This window comes from Helicoverpa armigera, chromosome 2 (genome assembly GCF_030705265.1).
Source record: "Helicoverpa armigera isolate CAAS_96S chromosome 2, ASM3070526v1, whole genome shotgun sequence".
NCBI lineage: Eukaryota > Metazoa > Arthropoda > Insecta > Lepidoptera > Noctuidae > Helicoverpa > Helicoverpa armigera.
In genome coordinates, this window is record NC_087121.1 from 7,910,743 (window position 1) to 7,931,396 (window position 20,654).

At 36.1% G+C, this 20,654-nt stretch overlaps 1 protein-coding gene across 2 annotated transcripts in view; it reads right to left on the reverse strand.

Moving 5' to 3' along the window:
* Positions 1-758: 758 nt before the first annotated feature.
* The window catches only part of LOC135118072 (putative inorganic phosphate cotransporter), a 31,902-nt gene continuing 12,006 nt past the window's right edge, over positions 759-20,654 (reverse strand). For both annotated transcript variants that reach the window (XM_064039022.1, XM_064039021.1), the window contains exons 3-10: positions 20,035-20,240; positions 14,043-14,279; positions 11,503-11,712; positions 8,352-8,519; positions 3,738-3,954; positions 3,486-3,607; positions 2,554-2,670; positions 759-1,157 (exon numbers count right to left, since the gene is read on the reverse strand). In XM_064039022.1, the coding sequence (XP_063895092.1) occupies positions 936-1,157; positions 2,554-2,670; positions 3,486-3,607; positions 3,738-3,954; positions 8,352-8,519; positions 11,503-11,712; positions 14,043-14,279; positions 20,035-20,240 (1,499 nt within the window). In that variant the 3' untranslated portion in view covers positions 759-935. The remainder of the gene's footprint in view (positions 1,158-2,553; positions 2,671-3,485; positions 3,608-3,737; positions 3,955-8,351; positions 8,520-11,502; positions 11,713-14,042; positions 14,280-20,034; positions 20,241-20,654) is intronic.

The following is a 20,654-nucleotide window of genomic DNA, read 5'->3' on the forward strand; positions in this document are numbered from 1 at the left end:
ACAATATCTTTGTAGACATTACTTCATTGATTTTCTTATCTTCCGTTTTAATAATTTTAGCAGCACATTTATTTCCACTTTTCAGTTGTGGCATCTTGAATGGCAGGTGATACTAATTAATTTTCGTTGATTTTATTGACCTTATCGTAAATTGTTGTTTGGAAAAATATCTACAGTACTATTTAGGGGTACTCATTTATGTTGTTTCATAGATTGATAATGTCAGATTCCATGACTCTTAATGTATCGTAGGGGAATCTTTAATGTGACTACATTGTGCTGCAATATAATGAACAAACCCACTTACGTATAGAAACGAGATTAGGTCATATTACCCAACGCAAACTAAACATACCCGATTTGGGATTAAACTAAAACTCAACTAAGTATTCCGCCCCAAACTATCTTTAAGGAAAATTAGCATATACACATCTACTTAATATAGATACAGCTTAAGTATTGGTTAAAGTAACAATATCCTGGATTATCTGTGTGTATGGTTGCTCTATTTATTAAAGGTAGCCCGAGAGGTGGGAACTTTGCAATTAGAGAACTAATTTTAATAGAAATTTCTCCTCGACCTATTTAAAAGGATGTTCTATTTTCTCTTTATTGTTTCTAGCGAGATCTTTTATACTAGTAGGTATAAAGGAATTCTGTAAAAAACTTGGGTTCAGTTTCTTATTTGCTGAAATTGACAGAATAGGTATGTCAAAAATGCTGGTAGAGGAATTTTCTCTTAAAATAAAACAATGTCATAAAATTATAATAAAAAAATGATTTAATAATACATTTGTTAATTCGATTATAACAAGTTAATCTATCTATTATGTCCTTGAGAACTTAAGAGTATAAGGCACTGTTGTTGTACTATATTATTATGTTCGTCACTGACTAGTTGCACTGGTTGCATTGTCTTTCGTTTTTCCCTTCGATCATGATGATGCATTTTTGTGGTCTGACAGTCTGACGGATTCTGGTTGCTCGACCGTATCTCTTGTCAATGGGCCGTGTTTCCAACCTTCTGGGTAGCCGAATTGGCGGACATCGTCCCACCATTGCTGCTTGCCGTCTGCCCAAATGCAGTAGATCACGTTTGTGCCCACCAGGACGGCAAAGCACACCCAGAAAGCAACTCGCCATTGTGCCAAGGTTGACTGCAAATAAAAAGAATGTTAGTAATAATATACCTACTAATCATTTTTGCTTGACATAAAGTGGATTTGTAGAACCCATCTTCATTCCTTTTATGAAGGCCCAGAGCCAAATGTCGTTATTTGGGTCGTAAAAGTTCAAGGTTTTCTTGAATGCGGATACAATGCAAATTCCGTTCATTGTTCCAAGTTAATGAAGTAAAGAGCTGTCTATTCCTGTATAACAATATTTGATTTAAATACCAGTCTCTAATGGTCTCCGGTTTATTTACCGTCACGTATGGATGATTTTTACAATGACCTATTTGGCTCATTCATTAATCTTCATCGCTTTATTTCGGTATCATATTATGCTATTGCCACAGTGTGTCAAAAACATAAACAACGAAAAATAAATTTCAACACAACAAATGTTTGTCCTAACAGTTCAAATATTATTGGTTGGAGTCGCTTTTATTTCTGAAAAGCGTAAAAACCAATATATATTGATCTTTGTTTACTTGGACCTTGTTATGATTTATGTGCTGTTGTGTTCTGACCTCGAAACATTAAGATACCATCCACTTTGTTCTTCGCGATAGAAAATATTAATACCAAATTTTATTTTTAGAGCATCGTAAAATTTTATAGCCAATACGAATGAATCGAATATCTAACGTTTTGTATTTTTTAAAGCTTTTAAATGGACTATTACGTATTGGAATTGATACTTATGTAATTTATTGAATTTGTCTATGAAAATGTTTTGCTATCGATTCCATTAGTCTATCTCGTTAGTGTTGTAGTTGCATTTGAGAATTTATCAGGTATCATTTTAGCAGTCTTCATATTATCTATTCTTCGTACATGAGCTCTTAGCAACAAAGCTGCCGTTTTATCACGGCCACCATACCTATTTCTCTCGCTAAGCAGTTACTCTGTTCCGGTTTAGAGGAGTGCCGGAGTAATTACAGGCTTATGAGACATTTCAACTTTGTCTCGTGACTGCAACACGAGTGAGATAAGCTATAGCGATGCTTCTTTGTGCTCGGGGCAACTTTTGTTTTTCACATGCAATTAATATTTTTTCTTACACTTTACTTTTCGACTTTCTTTTTATACATACAAGGCGTATTGATTACCAATCCATTTGATATCGTGTGCCTTATCCACAAAATATTGACACAACGGTTCCCCTAAGGAATCTCTACTCTGCCGAAAATGTATAAGAAAATAATATTAATAGTCCAGTATCTTTCAGGACTTATCCCAACTAGTAGGTACTATGAGGTCTCTATTTACCTTAAAATTTTATCCGTCGACCTATCGTAAACTGAGTCGAGTGAAGTAAAATGTATTCAGTCGTGACGTTTTTACGAGGTACAAAGCACTTAACCTAAATAAAGTTGTGTGTACTTACATCAGGCGTCAGTAGGCCGATAAGGTAGGGTGTGATGATACCAGCAAATGTCGATGTTGTATTCACAAGGGAAGTTAATGTCCCGGCGTAGTTGGGTGCCAAGTCCAACGCGTTAACCTGCGGGAAAGAGGATGTATTAGATCATTGTATGGGGCTCACTTTTTTGCAAGATTCTTCGTATTCATTTTATCTTGTGTTATGATCTTTGCCTAGACACACTCTTTGGCTTCGTTGTTGGACATAAGTATTAATGTATAAAAAAAGGTAAGAAGATGAATTTAGATGTTATGAACCCGTTCTCTTCTAAAATTTCGAGGACTTAAAAATACGAATACGTAGGATTTTCTTTGCTGAAATAGCGTAAGATTATCGTAAAACATTATATTTAAATATTTACGCCCCACAACCCCATTATAAGAGATCCCAAATTCCTTTCTAGCGTACACAACAATGTGTAAACAAAGAAACAATACTTATTATCTCATTCAACATGTATACCCGCTTAGATTGCAGTTACACGGGTAAACGGGCTCACAAAACCACGAAAACATTTCTCCAAGCATCATGACTTGCGATAAGACCCGCTTTGGAAATGAATAATACGGTGCTTTTTAGGCTAAGGAAAATTCTGAAAGAAACCCTTATCCAGAATACAATTATACTCTATTCTCAAGATTCAAGATATTATGGAGCCATAATAAATTCGAACTTGGTCCATTAAAGACATTTTATTATTTCGATATAACGAGGGTTAAGTAAGGTTTTATGTTAATTTTCTTATATCTTACCGTAACACATTTTTGCGTACCTGAAAGTTTTATTTCGAATTTTTCGTCCGCATTGTAAGAAAAACCCAACCTTTTTGGTCTTGGAGTACAATTAATTTCAGAAACGTCGCCATTATTTAGAATGTTAGAGAGCATGTTACGTACCTTCATGCCGCTGTAAAAGCCTCCCATGAGAGCCATAGAGAGAACAAAGTAGACCATCGCAGCAGTTCTGTCGCAGCCGGCGTAAGACGCCAGGATAATACAGATAGCGGGACCGGTAGCAGCTGTGGACGAAATTGGTACTTAAATTGTGTCACATAAAGTCTACTTTATAAAATATTCATGTACGTGATCTAACGATTTGAATTCCTAATTCTATCCTAGTTACTTTTGTGTTCTAAAAATACTGCTTACCGATAGTTGTGTGAATAATTCTTCCAGTCTTGATAGTGTGCCAGCCCTTCTTGATGCAAACATCGCAGACTAAACCAAAGAGGAAGGAAGAAATCCACATGGCTATGTACGGCAAAGCTGTGAGGGTTCCAGTGGTCGCAATGTTGTACTTCAGAACATCGTGAGAGTATTTGGGAAGATCTGTCACCATCGTGTAGTAACCCCAGTCGTGACCGACCTGGAATTTAAAAAATATAATATCAGGATATTCATATAATTGCTCAAGCGTAATGATTATTTTGAACAAAACAACAGTGCACCATAATATTTTTACAATTATCATCTTACAAGCAAAATATGTATATGCCTAAAAGAAAAACTGCTGGAATCTGATTTTGAGGCGGAGATATGAAAGGCGATCTCCATAAAATAATTGCGAATCCCGATGTTAATGATTCCCCAAATTACGTACGTCGGATCGTCGATCAATAACGCCTTGGCAACGCATTGACAGCTTAACACGCTTATATCACGCTCCCCAAGATACGTAATATTTCATCTAAATATTCCATCAAATTAAGAGCCTCATCAGAAATTCATTTGATTCACACAATATGTTTGGTATAATAGAAAGAGGTTTTCGCCTGCTTTCAAAATATGTATGTTATGTACTCAGATAGGAATCATTTTGATCAGTAAGTATTCATCAATATTTACCACCTTTCTACCAAGTGATGAATCATACTATGCTCCGTGTTACTTCAATTAACATGATTCCATAATCATGTCATCATACTCTAAATATGCGGAGACTCACTACTACATAGAAAAGTTCCACGGGGCATATAAACAAGACATCCAATACCGTTTTCCTAAGCACTAAGCACATAAACTGTTTGTTCCGTTTGCCCCATTAATCGGCCCGCTCGTTAAGCTAACCGTAAGGGTAAAGAAGCAACAGTGAGCGTCCTCTTTCCAGTTTCAAACATAAATTCTCGAAGGTTCTTTTATTTGTTTAACATATTGAATTGTCCCGAAATAGCAAACGCCATTTGCATTCCAAGTGATGCGTATCGGAAGAATCACGATATTTGCTTTTACGCAAAACTCCCGACATTTCGGTATCCAATAAGTGTCGGAATGGCTTTTGCTAAACTTTGTTAGCTTTGGATTTCAAACTTAGATGTCTTCGCGGATCGTATTTAGATTATTTGTAGTGTTTTTTTTTTTTTTGTAAGGTGGATAAAAGTATTCAGAGCTACTAATAGCCCCTTAGTTTTTCGTAATATTATCTGTTGGTATAGCTATTAAAATCAATGTATCCGCATGTTTCTTTTAATGTATGTTTCTTTAATTTTCGTATATTCTTGGGGGCTGTTGGTGAGGGTCCATGATATCACTATCATCTGCCTAGCCTTTTCCCAACTATGTTGGGGTCGGCTTCCAGTCTAACCGGATGCAGCTGTGTACCAGGGTTTTACAAGGAGCGACTGCCTATCTGACCTCCTCAACCCAGTTACCTGGGCAACCCGATACCCCTTGGTAAGACTGGTTGTCAGACTTTCTGGCTTCTGACTACCCGTAACGACTACCAAAGATGTTTAAATGGCAGCCGGGACCTACAGTTTATCGTGCCATCCGAAACACGGAAGAACTCAGTATGACAAGATGGTCACCCATCCACGGACCGACCGCGCCAAGCGTTGCTTAACCTGATCGATCGATCCGCGCGGCTTTGACTTAGCCACGAGCTCTTCATCGTCCATGATATCACTAATGATGTACATTTATGAAGGTACATCCTTTGATACTAGTCATATTATCATATATCATCATAGCAGAACCTTTGCAAGTTATCGAGAACCAGTGATTATTTTGACAGAAATGAATGAACACATTATTCCGTAGCTACTGTATAATCTTCATAAGTTATTCATGATTACTGCAGCCCCACCTGTAAGAATTACCCTTAGGGAATTTATTTATCCCAACTTATTATGCTATTTTATCTAACTGAACAAAAATTGTATCTATATTTGTTTTGGAATATTATATTGAAAAAAAAAAAAACATATGTTCTGCGATTCGCAGAACAATGCAATTTATAAGCAGACAGCTAAAATCATATTCAGGCCTTGGATGTATGGGCAGCAACAGGTTCAAAACAAAACCTTATATGACTTCGGCTTTTAAATGGAGAGCACTGATAAAATGATCAATATAAATTCGATAACATCCTCCTAACCATAGCGGCATGGCTAATTCTGTTTTAGCCAAATACGATTAAGGGAAACTGAGCCACACGAGAACGAGTTACACGATCTCTTCATATCCATAACTGGAGCATGACTGAGCCACACCGATACACTGGGATTGGATTAGCTTTCACTGCCCGATTGATTGCTAAAGATAAAATATTCGTGTGACGATCTGGCGCGCTACGGGTTTGCTTTGTGGGTGAATTTTAGAGTTTTGGGAATATATCAGTTTGGTTCGTCATTGCATTTCTTGTTTTGTTGATTAAAACATACCTAATTGTGTGTTGTATATTGTAATATAGTCTGTGTACACTGTACCTACTGGCAGTAGTGAGGTTGTTTGAATCGAACCCGCATATTCGTACTCGAGAGGCATGACTTTTAACTGTTCCTATACCTATTTAAATTTATCAGTTTAGCTTCGTGGTTAAGTTGTTAAAACCACGAGGATGTAAAGGTCAGTTGATAGGTAACAATAGGTACTCACCATACATACACACATGTTTTAGCCTTGTGGTTAGCGAACCATACAAAATTGCGTAATATTTACTTAATTGGTTTCGTATTATTCGATTTTGTAAATTGCCGTATCCGGACATATAGTTGGTCTGATAAATTATTTAATTAGGCATGTAACTATCGCTATTGTTGCCAAAATGCCTATTGAGTGTTTCCCGCTAGGACAAGTTTGTTTAAATTATCATCACATTGTGAAAACAATACCTAATTTTTTTTTACAATTTCGTCTTGACTTTGACTTTTCATACCTACAATTTATTTTTCTGTTTATGTATTTTAAGAATTTTTAACAGGATGCCAGCTCTGTACAAGTAACACAAACCAAAGCGTATACGGAGAAAGTATCGTACATTACACAATACCAAGACATGTGTACATAAGTAGGTATAGCAAACTTATTACAGGGCTAATCCAACATCCAAGCAGTATTAAGATCAATAGGCATCATTTAGTAAACAACGCTTATGTACGGCCTTCATCAGCCCGTGGGCGAGACACAACGAAGGTATACGTCACTCAGAAGTGTAAGTTAAGCTAGCAGCGAGATTCCATCAAAAGTCTGCGAACTAAAATGTATAGGTACGCGTCGTCGTGAGGCCACTGATAGCAAGTTCGCGCTCAAAGGTTCGCTTTACAACTTCATGCACGTAAGTTTTACTCTTCGCCAGAGCGATAGGATCAGAAGAAATATTTTTGTGTATCGCAGTGAAATCTAGCGTTTTGAACTTTTGTTCTTGAATTTGCTATAAAAAGGTAGTCTTAAAATGGTCCCAAGATTTAAAAAGTGACAAGTTAGGTAAAAGTACCCAGTCCCAAGATTGCTCTGTTGATAAAATATACTTCCATAAGTTTTTTTTCGATTTATAATGATTCGAGTTTTTTGCAGTTAGGTTAAATAGACCTTCTTCCTCGTTTATTCGGTTGCTTCTGTTTTATAACTCCGCCAAGGTCTCACTCATGACGGAGCGATTAAACAATATCTCATTACGTGAACGGCCTATGTTTTTAAATTGTTATCTAACTGGTGGCAAATTTATTTTAATTGGCACTAAAAATTAGAGTCACAAATTATATTAGGTAGAGTATGTGGTCGAGCACGTGAAAGTATAAGTGGGATGTACAAAAATGTAGGTAATTCAAATTATGTCATTTCCTTTCACCACTTATTGAAGGAATGATACAGAGTGTTTTTTTATATTATTTAATTTCTGGACTAACGCTAATAATTTGCGTCATAAATACTTGTGGTTTTTTATCAGTACAGTAACATATTTTTTTCTGTAACTGTACTCAACTGCTTGAGTTAGTCATTAAGAATTCTAATTTAAAAATAAAATATTGTTACCACAATTTGCAAATAGGGTCAGAAAAAAATATTATGTGGCCAGTCTTTGCAATTAACAGTGTAATATTTTTTCCTCCTTTATTATAAGTTAACTGGGTAGTTATGCAGCGTTGTGCATGAGTAATTGAGTTATTAATACTAGTGTGACCCACATTGAGCTCCTTCCCCTCTCTATCGTAGTCATATCAGTAACAGGAACAGCAAATCAGTAAAATGGCTGGAAATTTTCTAAAGTTCTAGGGAATTCCTATTGGGGTTGGGTATTTATGTCCGTTGTACTAAATGATACATTATCAGAGAACCTATTGGGTATACAACAGATATGTATTTTTCTGAGAAAACTGCCCTTAGCAAGCCGATAATTGCCTGAATGTTTATACTCGATTTACAAAAATCGAAGACTCTACTGTAATCTCTCATGATGCTAGAGTAACTCTGTTTTAAATCCGACAAGGTTCGAGAGGAAAACTACATTTAGTGGATAAGTTTCTATACAATTGTTAAAATACTTACAGCAGCCCAAACAAGTGCCCACACAGGAGCTGATCGCAAGATAGCCTTCCAGGGTACAGGGTCCTTCACATGTGCCGACTCGGCGGTGGTCACATTGTTGTTCAGATACGTCAACTCCTTCTTCGATATGTACGGATGGCTGTTTGGTGTACTGAAGCAGAAGAGACTCTGAAATATATTAAAAAGGAATGTTAGGTACTTATATAAGTCCCGTCTGTGCATGTTATTTACGTTTGTAAACGGTAATGTTCTTCTACGGAGCAACATTCGTAGGTTTCCGCTCTACCATTTTCGCCGTACTGTGTTCTGCGTTTCGACGCTTTTACTTTGAATGGATAAGATCAGGAATTGGATGAAGTTTGGGGAAGGGAGACGCTCTTACATTTTTGTTACAGCCACTAAATTAAATTAATATCAAAGGCTTTGCAAGCTACATAAAACAAAAAAGAAAAGTCACTCTCAAATCCCACCAATCGGCAGCAGTCCCTCAAACTAATCGGTACTATTATCCCACAAGTGGCCATAAAATGCCCATAACCTCATCCATTAATTTATTCGCTTCAAAAATATTAAAGTACCGATTTCCCTTTATCTGTCGCGATTACGTGACCAGTAATTTTATTCACGGCTTTCTGTTTTTCAGCGGGATCCTCTTTATTTATTAGTTCTGTTACAGAGAGCTGTGATTAATTGGGCTTCATCACAGTTTGTTTAGGAAATTTTGGTAATTGATGGTTTAGGATTAAGTGACGGTTAAGATCTGTTGTCGCAGTTTATTTTTCTATAAGGGATTTTGTTCATTGTGGTAAAGTAATTATGGAGTTAAGTAGATACGGTATTGGGATCTTTATTGGTTGATTTTGTGACTGTAAATTAAACTACATTTGGCCTTACTACAAAAACTTAAACACCTGATTTACACTTGTCTAAAAAAAATGTGGCTGCAAAATGAACCATATGTCAACGTAATAATTTGACATTTTTTTAGACAAGTCTTAAACTGACGTTTAAAAGTTTTTGTGGTAAGACGGATTGTGTCTAATTTAGGAATTGTATTTAAGGAACCTAACATTATATTTGCTTTTCATATTGATCATCTTTCCGAACCATGTTTATGCTTCGCAAATAGAACCGATTTTTAGTGCATACATAAGTTTCAGATATGCATCGCTTCCCCTTAAATTCCTGGAACTTTGATCAACATTTTTCAGGCAACGGTTTGCAATATTCAGAACAAAATATTTGAGCTAGTATTTTCGTGGGTATTTGTATCGGAACGCCTCCTGACAGAATTTTAAACGGTTTTCATATAGGTAACGTGCAAAACGGTTGCTTCTTCTTTTACTTTAACGTGGGTTTTATCAAGAGAAGCCATAGAAAAAAAATACAAAAGAAAAATGTGATGTCCATTAATATTAACCCACCCAAAACAAAAATGTGAAAGACTGCCAAGTTCGATAATATGGGAATGCTTCGCCTATAAAAGAAGTGAGATCTGAATAAGTACCAAGTTCCATACACATACCTCAGTTAAAAATAGTTACTTTTTAATGATGTTACTTGGCAAGTTTTCATACACCTTGTTATAAACCTACTAAACGCAATGAATCAAGTATTTAATTTTCTATTAAAACTTGCCAAGTAATCATCATTAAAAAGTAACTATTTTTAACTGAGGTATGTGTATGGAACTTGGTACTTATTCAGATCTCACTTCTTTTATAGGCGAAGCATTCCCATATTATCGAACTTGGCAGTCTTTCACATTTTGTTTTGGGTGGGATTTCATTTATTTTTGTAAGGTTGTTTATTTTATTTTTTTCTTATGATGAAGTTAGTTAAAGAAATGTCTCATTTATACTATCTTTTAGATTTTTTAATATGCACTATGTTTCTTACAAAGAAATGAACTAGATTAACTATGACTAGATTTACCAACTGACTGACATGACATGTTATCATATATTATGTTCGTGGATCAAAGTTACACATTCGTTATTTTCGAAAGTGATTCACACTTGGCCGTTTTCAGATTTTTACTTTACTTTGACTAAATACAAACCTTTGTACCATTCGAAGATATATTATATAAATATAGATAAATTTAGTTCGTTTTAGTTCCTTAGGGGTATAAATTTACACCGGGTATAAAACACCTTCATTATTTTGAAACCGACTCACACTTGGCCATTTTCAGATTTTTCCCTTTACCTTGACATAAAGACCTACCTCCATGCCAAATTTCAAGTCAATACGACCATTGGAAGTGGTCTAGGTTTTTGATGAGTGAGTCAGTGAATAAGTGAATAAGTGAATCAGTGAATCAGTGTATAGTAAAAATAGCGATTTTCTGACGTCAATATCTCAAGACCTACAATAGGTATATTAATGAAATTTTGTATTTTAGATAAGTGAGGGGGTCTCAACAGATACTAGAAATTTGATATGCGTAAATAAAATAGATTTTGAGTTACAGGGGGGTCGAATTTGGCCCGAAAAAGTTCGTGTAATATAACCCACGGCCGGTGTGTCGCCTTTTTTGCTCGAACTTGGCGGACACACTGCCGTGTGTCTAGATACACGAGATCACATAGTAAAGTTAATCATAATCTACTGTAATTATTCGCGATCTATAAATCATCATCAAAATGCCGGAAGAAGAATATTAATACTCTTAGGATACATAAGGATCTTCCCTTGATAGATACGCTTAACGGACTAGTTGGTAATCGCCGTATGATTTGAATAAACATTACTTCCTAGGCACTGTTTAATTATTCAGTCAGACTTGCCCAGTATGAGCTCATCCCATTTAATGGATAAAACATCAGACTATGTGTATATTGATACAGTTTGTAACACTTAAAATGCTGGTTTCGCGACAACCTTGGAAACTAGCCTTGGTGTAATGAGTGACACGTTTTTCAAACTGACCAATGACACGCTTTGCAACTAACCAGCTGTCCAACTAGAAGACTGTCCATTAAAACAAATTGGACAGTTCAATTATGATAAAATGTGCGTAATAAATAATTTCAATTAGTCCATAATAATGAGAGAATGACTAGCTAGACATTTCGTCTTATTTTTTTTGGGATACCCAATTGTAAAGTAAGGACTAAAAAAATAAAAAATAAATATTTTTACTTACCCAGAGCACAAACCACAGGATACCGAATCCTCCGAAGAAGTAGAACACGTAAGCCCAATCCCTACCGTCTGCTAACAATATTCCCGACATAAAGGACCCGAAGATGTTGCCGATTTGAGCCCCTCCGAACACTAGCGCGCCTTGGAACGACCGTTCATGAGGAGGCACCCATCTTGCCAACATGATCATGAGAGCTGGCATTGTGGGACCCTGGTGAAGAAACAATGTGTTTAGTTTATAAAAGGTGATGGTGCGGTACACTTAGAAATACTTAAAATCTCATCTTCAATGAAGACAAGAAATTATCCCCATAATTTTGAGCGGTTTCTAGAATGAAAAAAAAAAAACATAAAAGAAAATATTTATACCTAGTATTTCGATTTCATCATAAAAATGTATGTTTGAACTCAAGTAGGTATACGGGGAATAAAACGAGGTGACAAAGACAATACTGCATCGCGTATACTCTGGCGTACTAAAACATCAGAGAATTCTATTTTCCTTTAGCACTCCAAAGCTTTCTGTTATCCAACTTCGAGAGAGATCTTCCTTTTATAGGCGAGCTCTGTTAGATACCGACAGCTCTTGTTTTGCCTTTGAAATTCAATTCTGTCCGTGAAAAAACAAAGAGAGCCAAGCAAATGTTTAATTAAAGCTTGAAAACTCTAAGCTAGGAGTGATAAAACACACATAACTCAGCCCCACTGTTATTGCATTCAGTGTTTATTTTGAACAAAGTTTTGCTTATAAATATCTCTTCCGTATCTCGTCTGTGAGGAGAAAAACTCATATGAGTTGAATAAATATCTGTCCATATTATGATAGTAAATATTGGCCTTCCATTATATTTGTCCTCATATTCAACATTGTGTCAACCTATATTCGTTCACAATACTCTGTAGCAACGAGGTCAGATACAATAAAAATAGGATATAATATAGTTCTTATATAGCGTTCATAAACGACTTGCAAATTATTTGGAATCTACAGTTTCTCTTCTCATTGCAGCAAAGAAAGCAACAGGCGCGCGTTAATTTTCTTTTTTACTCGTTCCACTATCGTATCAACTACAGCCGAGTTCATCATTTCAATTCATTGATACAACCATGTAGGTACTAAAGTACATATGAATGAACATGCATGCAAGGTTGAAAGAAACTCCTCATCCGTGATGCTTTTGAATCGATTTCATTCATGCTCTGATGCATTAGAAAACTAAGATTTTCCATTACTCGTATTATTGACTTCGAGGAATAAAGTAATGGAGCCAGCGAAGACTTTTATCGGGTTATGCAATTCTCATGAATAATTAAACTTGCAACTGTGTCTGGTGTATAGAATAAATACCTAGAAATTATATTCTTATTCTATTACCAGAAGCTTCCTTTGAAACGCTATAGTATTTTTTCATATTTCCTTATAACAATAATGTTAATTTCTATGACTGGACTTATATTTTGAATTGCATTTTACGTGCTAAATGAATGAATACGAGTAGTTCACTCAGCTATTACTTAACATACCTACATATGTAATTATTATTAAATGAGAAATATTTTATCATTTAGTAGGTAATAAGTGCAAAATTATAACTTACAGTGAGTCATATTATAATAAAATGGTGAATAAAATACGTTGCTCGTGCAAGTTAGTATTTACTGAAAATTATGTAATACCACTTGAGTTAAGAGTATACTTTAGTGGTATCAATGTGATATCATTTTGAAATGAATATCAACGTAACAAAAGTATTTTTTAATTTTTCATACCGTGTGCTTTAAATGCATTGGTATGTATTCAGCACTTTTTTCTTATTAGCTTGTAACTATGAATATATTTATTTTGATCATGAAAATACCTGCCCTAAAAGTCGCCAGTTAATTGTTGTTCAAAAACGCGTACTTTAAAAAAAAAGGTCCATATAAAATTCACGGTACAATTTCCTGTTCATATTTCCAAAATTATGAACGTCTCAAGGCAAGACCCGACAGCAATATTGTACGGGACAAAAAATATAAAAAGCTTAATTATCGTGAAAAAACGCCGCCAAAGTGGGTCAAGAGTTTTTTTAGTGTTCAGTAACAAACTGCTGTTGTTTCATCTTGAATAAATAATTTGCATTATTTTGTTTACGCACCATTCTCTGAAACTGATAACTTGTAGTCGACCATAATAAAAAGATAATGAACAATGACCTAGATTTTTGGCGCGGGAGGAAAAATACAGGAATAAATATGTCAATAAATGTAAATAGGATTACCAGTGGAACTAAATTATGTGCGGTGTATCTGAAACCTTCCAAAAAATGTGAACACCTTAGTTTTATGTTTCAAGTTCTAATGTTTCCCTGTCATATTTAAAGACGCTGCTTTTATTCATTTTAAGAGACTTATTTTCACCAACAAAATACTATAAGTATAGGTTTCTGTTACTAAGCGTTGATTCCCAAAGCAACATTGAACACAAAGCGGGTTTCACGAAAAAGTTTTCGTTTATCCTCTAACAACCAACATCACATTTTTCTCTAATCCTAGACTTACTTCTCCCATTCCTTGCAGAATTCGCAGTATAAACAGCCAGGTAGCCCCTCCAGCTCTGATCACGACTGGAGTCAGGAACGTAAACACTGCGGTACTTAGAAGTCCCACGCCTAGAGTCCATTTTCCACCGAATTTTTCCGCTAAATATCCTCCGGGTACTTGTGTCGCCGCGTATCCGTAGTAGAATCCACTGAGAATGAGCCCTTGTGTTTTTTCGTCCCAATCAAAGATTGCGTACTGGAAAGAAAATTAAGAATATTAGTGAGAATTTTACAAAAACCGTTTATATTTTTAACCGACTTCTCAAAAAGGAGGAGGTTATCAATTCGGCCGGTATGTTTTTTTTTTTTTTTCTATGTATGTACATCGATTACGCCGAGGTTTATTGACCGATTTACGTGATTCTTTTTTTGTTCGACGCGGAATAGCTGCCAGATGGTCCCATAGTCATCAGGTCAGGATCTGATGATGGAAACCCTGAGAAATCGAGACCAACCTTCGGAAGTTGTAGGCAAACATAGGGTAAAAAGTTGACACTCAGATGTATGCCTGAAAGTACTAATCAACAGTGAAGGTTTGGAGCTGACCTGATGATGGACACCAGAGAGGGTAGAGGGAACTCGACAACTGAATATGTAAACTACCTCGTGTTTGGGCTTATAATATTTGTATTGACGAGATCTTTGCAACAGTGAAGGTTTGGAGCTGACCTGATGATGAAGACCAGAGAAGGTCGAGGGAACTCGACAACTGAATATGTAAAATACCTCGTATTTGGGCTTAAAATATTTGTATTGATGAGAACTTTCTACTTATATGGATAGTGACAGCTATTTGTATCACTGAAAAGCTGTAAATAAAAAACTTTTTTACAAAAAAAATTAACTGACTTCCCAAAACACTAAAAAGCCAAAAAATAACTAATTTTAGCCTAGAAGTCGGTGGCAAAATCAACCTGGGCACATCCTTGATTAGACACCGACTTCTAGGCCGATGCATCTAAAATTAGTTATTTTTTGGCTTTTTAGTGTTTTGGGAAGTCGGTTAAATTTTAGAAATAATTGAATGACTATTTAACCAGATGTCTGCAATTGTTGCTTATCATCATACGAATTTTAGGTAATGAGCTTGCAAACTTATTTCGCATTGAAAGGATCCATGTATTTTTTTATTAAACTTTTTAGTAAATAGAAAATAAAGAGTTGTCAAGTCGATACGGAAATATGCTGCGTCATTTAAATCCCAAAAATACCGTCTTAATTCATACGCACTTTACCATAACACCAGTCATTTACGTTTGTCATGACGTAATCTCATATCATTCCATGCTTTGTGCACAGCCGTCAAGCAAATCTAATCTATTTTTAATTCCCGCTTAGCAATCCGTACCGCCGTCTCAACATTATTTAAAGTCAGTATATCGGTATCTTAGAAGTACTCGAAGTGATTAATAATTGTGGGATGATTATGTTAATTTATTATTTGTAGTATGCAAGTCCCACATACAGCCTACTCGGTAGTCTTTGAATATATTTCTGTATGTGACAACGAGTTACACGGGTTTGTTACTAATCAACCTTCTGCATAAGTGCAGCTATTATTAGGTGCGGAAGACTGCTTTTATATACATCTGAATACTTTAATAGAAATAAGTCATGCATTAATGCTGTAACCAGTGGCGGATTAAGAGTATCCGAGGCCCTAAGCACAGAGCCTGTGTAGACCCCCTATTACTTAAATGGAAATAGAAGGTTGAAGAAATTGACCGAGTGAAGCGAGCGTGATACACATGTAGTTTCAAATGCGCGAGCGAAGCGAGCGCGAAATTTTTTTCGGACTCGTACGGAGGTAAAATTTATCCCAAACGTACTTAATTTTTTGTTTGTTGACAAATACAAAAACGAAGGCACATAGTTTCTGAATACGCGAGCGAAGCGAGCGCGAAATTTTAATTATTTTTATTATAGACTCAGAACCAAAATTACGTACAATGTAGCCCAAACGTACTTAACTTTTAATTTGTTGACAAATGTAAAAACGAGGACATATAGTTTTTGAAAACGCGAGCGAAGCGAGCGGGAAATCTTGATTATGTTTTAAGACTCAGAACTAAAATTTCGTAAAAGGGCTACATTTCAAACCTTCATTTCTTTCTGTTGGACAAGTAAGATGGATAACGTAACGATCGATAACAACGTCCGCGGACTTAACCGGTGGTCCGCGGACCACTTGAAATGCCTCCAGGCACCACCAGCCCACCACCACCAGGACCACTGATCTAAAGCATCCAAAATTTTCGGATATGTTTGTTATATTGCACTCGTAGTTACAGCGTGAGCTTCCCAACGACTGTACGATAGCGACTTCGGAACGCTATCGTTGCCTATTAATTCTTTGCCCAACGATGAGTAGAAGCCGAAAAAAAATTGTATAACAACTGCACAATTGAAAAAAAAAATCACTGCGATCGTACAACAATCAACAGCACTGCGACCAATCAAGTTTAGAGGCGGGGGTGTATGAAGGGTCACTCCCGAACTGCTCGCGCCTTGTGATTTCGGATATATTGTGGATGAATCTCGATAAAATGTAGGTATAAAATGAAACGCCAGCAGAGGATGGAGGCCCCTGGAGAACAGGGGCCCCAAGCACGTGCTTGTTGTGCTTATAGGGTTAATCCGCCACTGGCTGTAACTTGATTGATCAAAATCGAGCTTTACGTAGAACGATGTATGTTTGCGCATCGTTTTAGAATGCGGGCTTAGCTCTTTGGAACGTTCATTTAGATTGAATGAACTTCCTTACCACCAAACATGTTGAACATACCTACTACTTCTTTACGTAAAAATTAAGAAAGGTCAGCTCTGATATTCAAAGGAGAGCTATCAAAATCTTATAGCTCTCGGTAAGCTTCTTTATCCAGACTAACAAAGTCTCGGTGACATACTTTGTCATTGTCTTCAGAAACTAAAATATGCTCGCTGCAACATGCCATGCCATACTGTGTGTCGAACATGTGCAAGTATAATGAAGGAAGAGGTTTAATGCCAAAAAGTTAAACGCTTTCTGAATGCAAATGGGCATATAAGTCTCCTTACACACTAAAGGACAGTTGAATGAGGGCAAACATGATATCATCGCGCATACTTATGTATATTTGAATAATAAATCACACAGTATGAATGAATTTTGTGCACCTACATGTGGTTTGCACATTTGCGTTCAAATATTATAAATAAACGACAGTGAATTTGAAATCTTTTGGCGATCTTCGGTCGTTGCACTGAGTATGTAGAACCAAAAGTAAGTAACAAATAAAATGCTCGTTATATAAATTGTTTCAGTCAGTTAGTTAATTGAAGACACGAATAACCTTGGCACAATTAAAATATTGAACTGTTTTACATAATACTTCAAGACTCACAAGAACAAACAAAAGAATAATTGGATAAAACCATGTCTCACTCGTAGTACAGGAAATAGTGTCAAAGATCAACTGACCATTACAACTTTAGCCATTAAAGTGACGAGACAGCATCACCATTAACTCATTAAAACAATAAACAAACATAATAATAATTGCGCAAACAACCGCTAAAAATAATAGGCAACGAAGATTGACATATATATTGACCCTTCAGGAGTTCCCATGGGACCTAGTTGTACGGAATCCGGGTCATGGTGCCTGAACTTTTGGGAAGACAAAACAAGGGTAATGTTTTTGTAGGCATAGTCTCATATGTGTATTTTATGTAAATTGAAGGCAGTATGTGTTTGTTCAGAGAACGGTTATGCTTGTAATTCCCAGAGAGATGAGTTACTATTGGCAATGTTTTGCATTTGTAAATGTTTGAACTTGGGGGAGTTTTACGACGATTTACAATCCAGCGTGTACCCATTCTCACAGTTAGCATAAGCACAATGAATTTGAGTATCTAATTCTTTATGAATAATACTTCTATGCCAAAACTTTTATTCACTATACCAATTCATACAAAATAGTCTCCTATACTGCATATTTTTTTCAGGTAAAATAATGACTTTTATAGTGGTAGATAGAAGGATTACAAATACTAGGCCACAGGAAAAAAATAATAGTTCCAACAACGCTGGTATAGTTCATTGCACTATTACATGTTCGAACTCATTAGCTAACTAACATTTACTTTCCTTAGTCTTGAACAAAGTAAAGCTCTTTCAGACGTCGACGTCGTTGGCAGGTGTTTTAATACTAGTGCAGCAACAAAGTGTGGAGGACATAGAGAACAAAATGCCTAGCGGAGATGTCACAACGCAAAATCTCAAAAGAAAGTAGCGCTCCAAAATGCGGGCGTTCCGGGGTCCAGGAACGTTACTATATAACTCCTTCATACGCGTTCTTTGGAACCCGCCTATTAAAAGCAAATCCCCAATCAATCAAGACCGATCCTCGTCGACAGATATCTCAAGGAACCCGAAGGCTTTGCTAGTTTTATAGTAGAGATCCTTTTAGTCATGCCTACCGTACTTTACTTGACCTACAGGAAAGCACCACCCACCTGCCTTATGGCATCTCCACGCACCTTTCCTTTCTCCGTGTCAGAGGAACATGTATTTTAATGACGTATAATTAACGACAACGTGCATACTCGTCGGCTTTAAAACCTTACATTTTCTAGTGGTATTTTAGGACATAATGAGGAGAGGAATTCTAGTGGTAAGTACTTTGCTAAAGTCTCGTATGAAATATACAAATTACAGTATTACTACGTAAGTATATTTTGAATTTGTACCTGTGCATGTAAATTAAATTATTTTAACATTTAGTAAGGTTACCATAACTTGGTTTTCTCTGTATTATTCACTATAGAATTTGCTATGCAAAATGTTGCGCTTTAGAATTGCTTTATGTCAAAACTTAAGCTCATGCAGTATAACCGTAACAAAGGAAACTTTAATATTACTTTCTGCTCTGCTTTACATGTTACGTTATGTAAATGCCATGATTATAATGACAGGAACTCTATTCTGTAAGACCACGTGGTCTGTATATTTTACCCTCATGCAATTTTAATCAGCCTTTTGAATTGTCTATTTAGGTAAAATGGTCGAATTTATTTTGTGCTTTAAAAATCTTGTGCAGTATAACGAATATTTAAATTACCTACTTTCGATTAAAACGACCTGATGTAGGTAAACATTTCAGTATGTAAAAGAATTCAAATACAAAACAGCTTTTAAGCATTTTATGTAGTTCTATGTATATGCAAATTCTTAATTATGTATATGTGTTACATTTACGTAGGCAACGGTATCACAAACTTTTCCAATATTAAACGAGACTAAAAGCACGAAGGGATCAACCCGACCCAAACCCGAACTGTGAAAATATAGATTAAACCGCACAACTTACAATTTTAATAGGTTATTTCTAATTGACGTCATATAAAAGCGGTTAATTTATCCCTATAATGGCTTATAAGGGTAAAAGGCAAAAGGTAAATAAAGTAGGCACTCTTTAATGAGCACAATTTTGCGGTCACGTCTTTTCCCTTATACATTATACATACGTCATTACTGAACTGTATGCGAAGATAGGAGTCGTTGTGGTTAGCGAATGCTTAGTAGTGAATTTGCTTTAGTAGCTTCCTTTGAAACTATTGACTAATCAACAGGTGTGTAGGATTAAACCTTGGTCATCTCACTATTTCATGTATTTCGGATCCTAATAAATACTATGTATGCGAATTTACGTTTGTTTATTTGTAACGCATTTCAGGTACAACTTGGGAAGGAGATAAAGGAGATAAGATACGTGTAATGGTTCCCTAAAAAAATATTTATGGAACAGTAGCTCTATCCGTCTTTCTATCGTGCTTTCATAAGAAAACTGCAGAACTGATTTAAATGAAAGCCTTTAATATCCCTAAAGGCCTCTCTATACTTAATTGGAGGAAACAGTTGTCCCGGTACGTAAGGTAAAACTGCTTTTCATTAAAAATAAAATACTCACAGGTTTCTCAGCAATAACAGTAGTGACGTTATTAATAAGATCGTCGCTTGGACACGCGTCAGGGTCGACGTAACTGGAGCCTCCGGACTTCGTGCGGTTGACCATCTGCGTGATCGCGAGGTTGAGGCAAACGCGCATCGTGTAGGCATTGCAGACTCCTAGCAGGCCCATCACGCCGAGGATGTAGCGTTGAGGGATGATGCAGCCTAAAAATAAAAATTGGTTAGAAACTAAAATATAATGTTTTGGAAAATAAGTATGAATGTAGATGGATGGAGAATAAGAGGAAGACCTAAGAAAAGATAGGTGGATTGCCTGAAAGATGACATGTATAGGAAGGGAGTGAGTGTCAGTATGACGAGTGACAGGGAAAAATGGAAGAGGAAGACATATTACGCCGACCCCAAATAAAATTGGGAACAGGGCAAGAGGAAGAAGAGGAAAATAGAAAAATATCTAGCCAGCCAGTTTTTAGCTTTTTAATTCAAAGATACAGATTTTGAAAGAACCGCAATAAAAGGTTTCTGCTACGTCTTATCATAGCAGTATCCTTCAAACAACCAGAACGAAACGGCGGTTAGTATGACCAATCATACAAATTGTGAACTACCAGCGAAGCG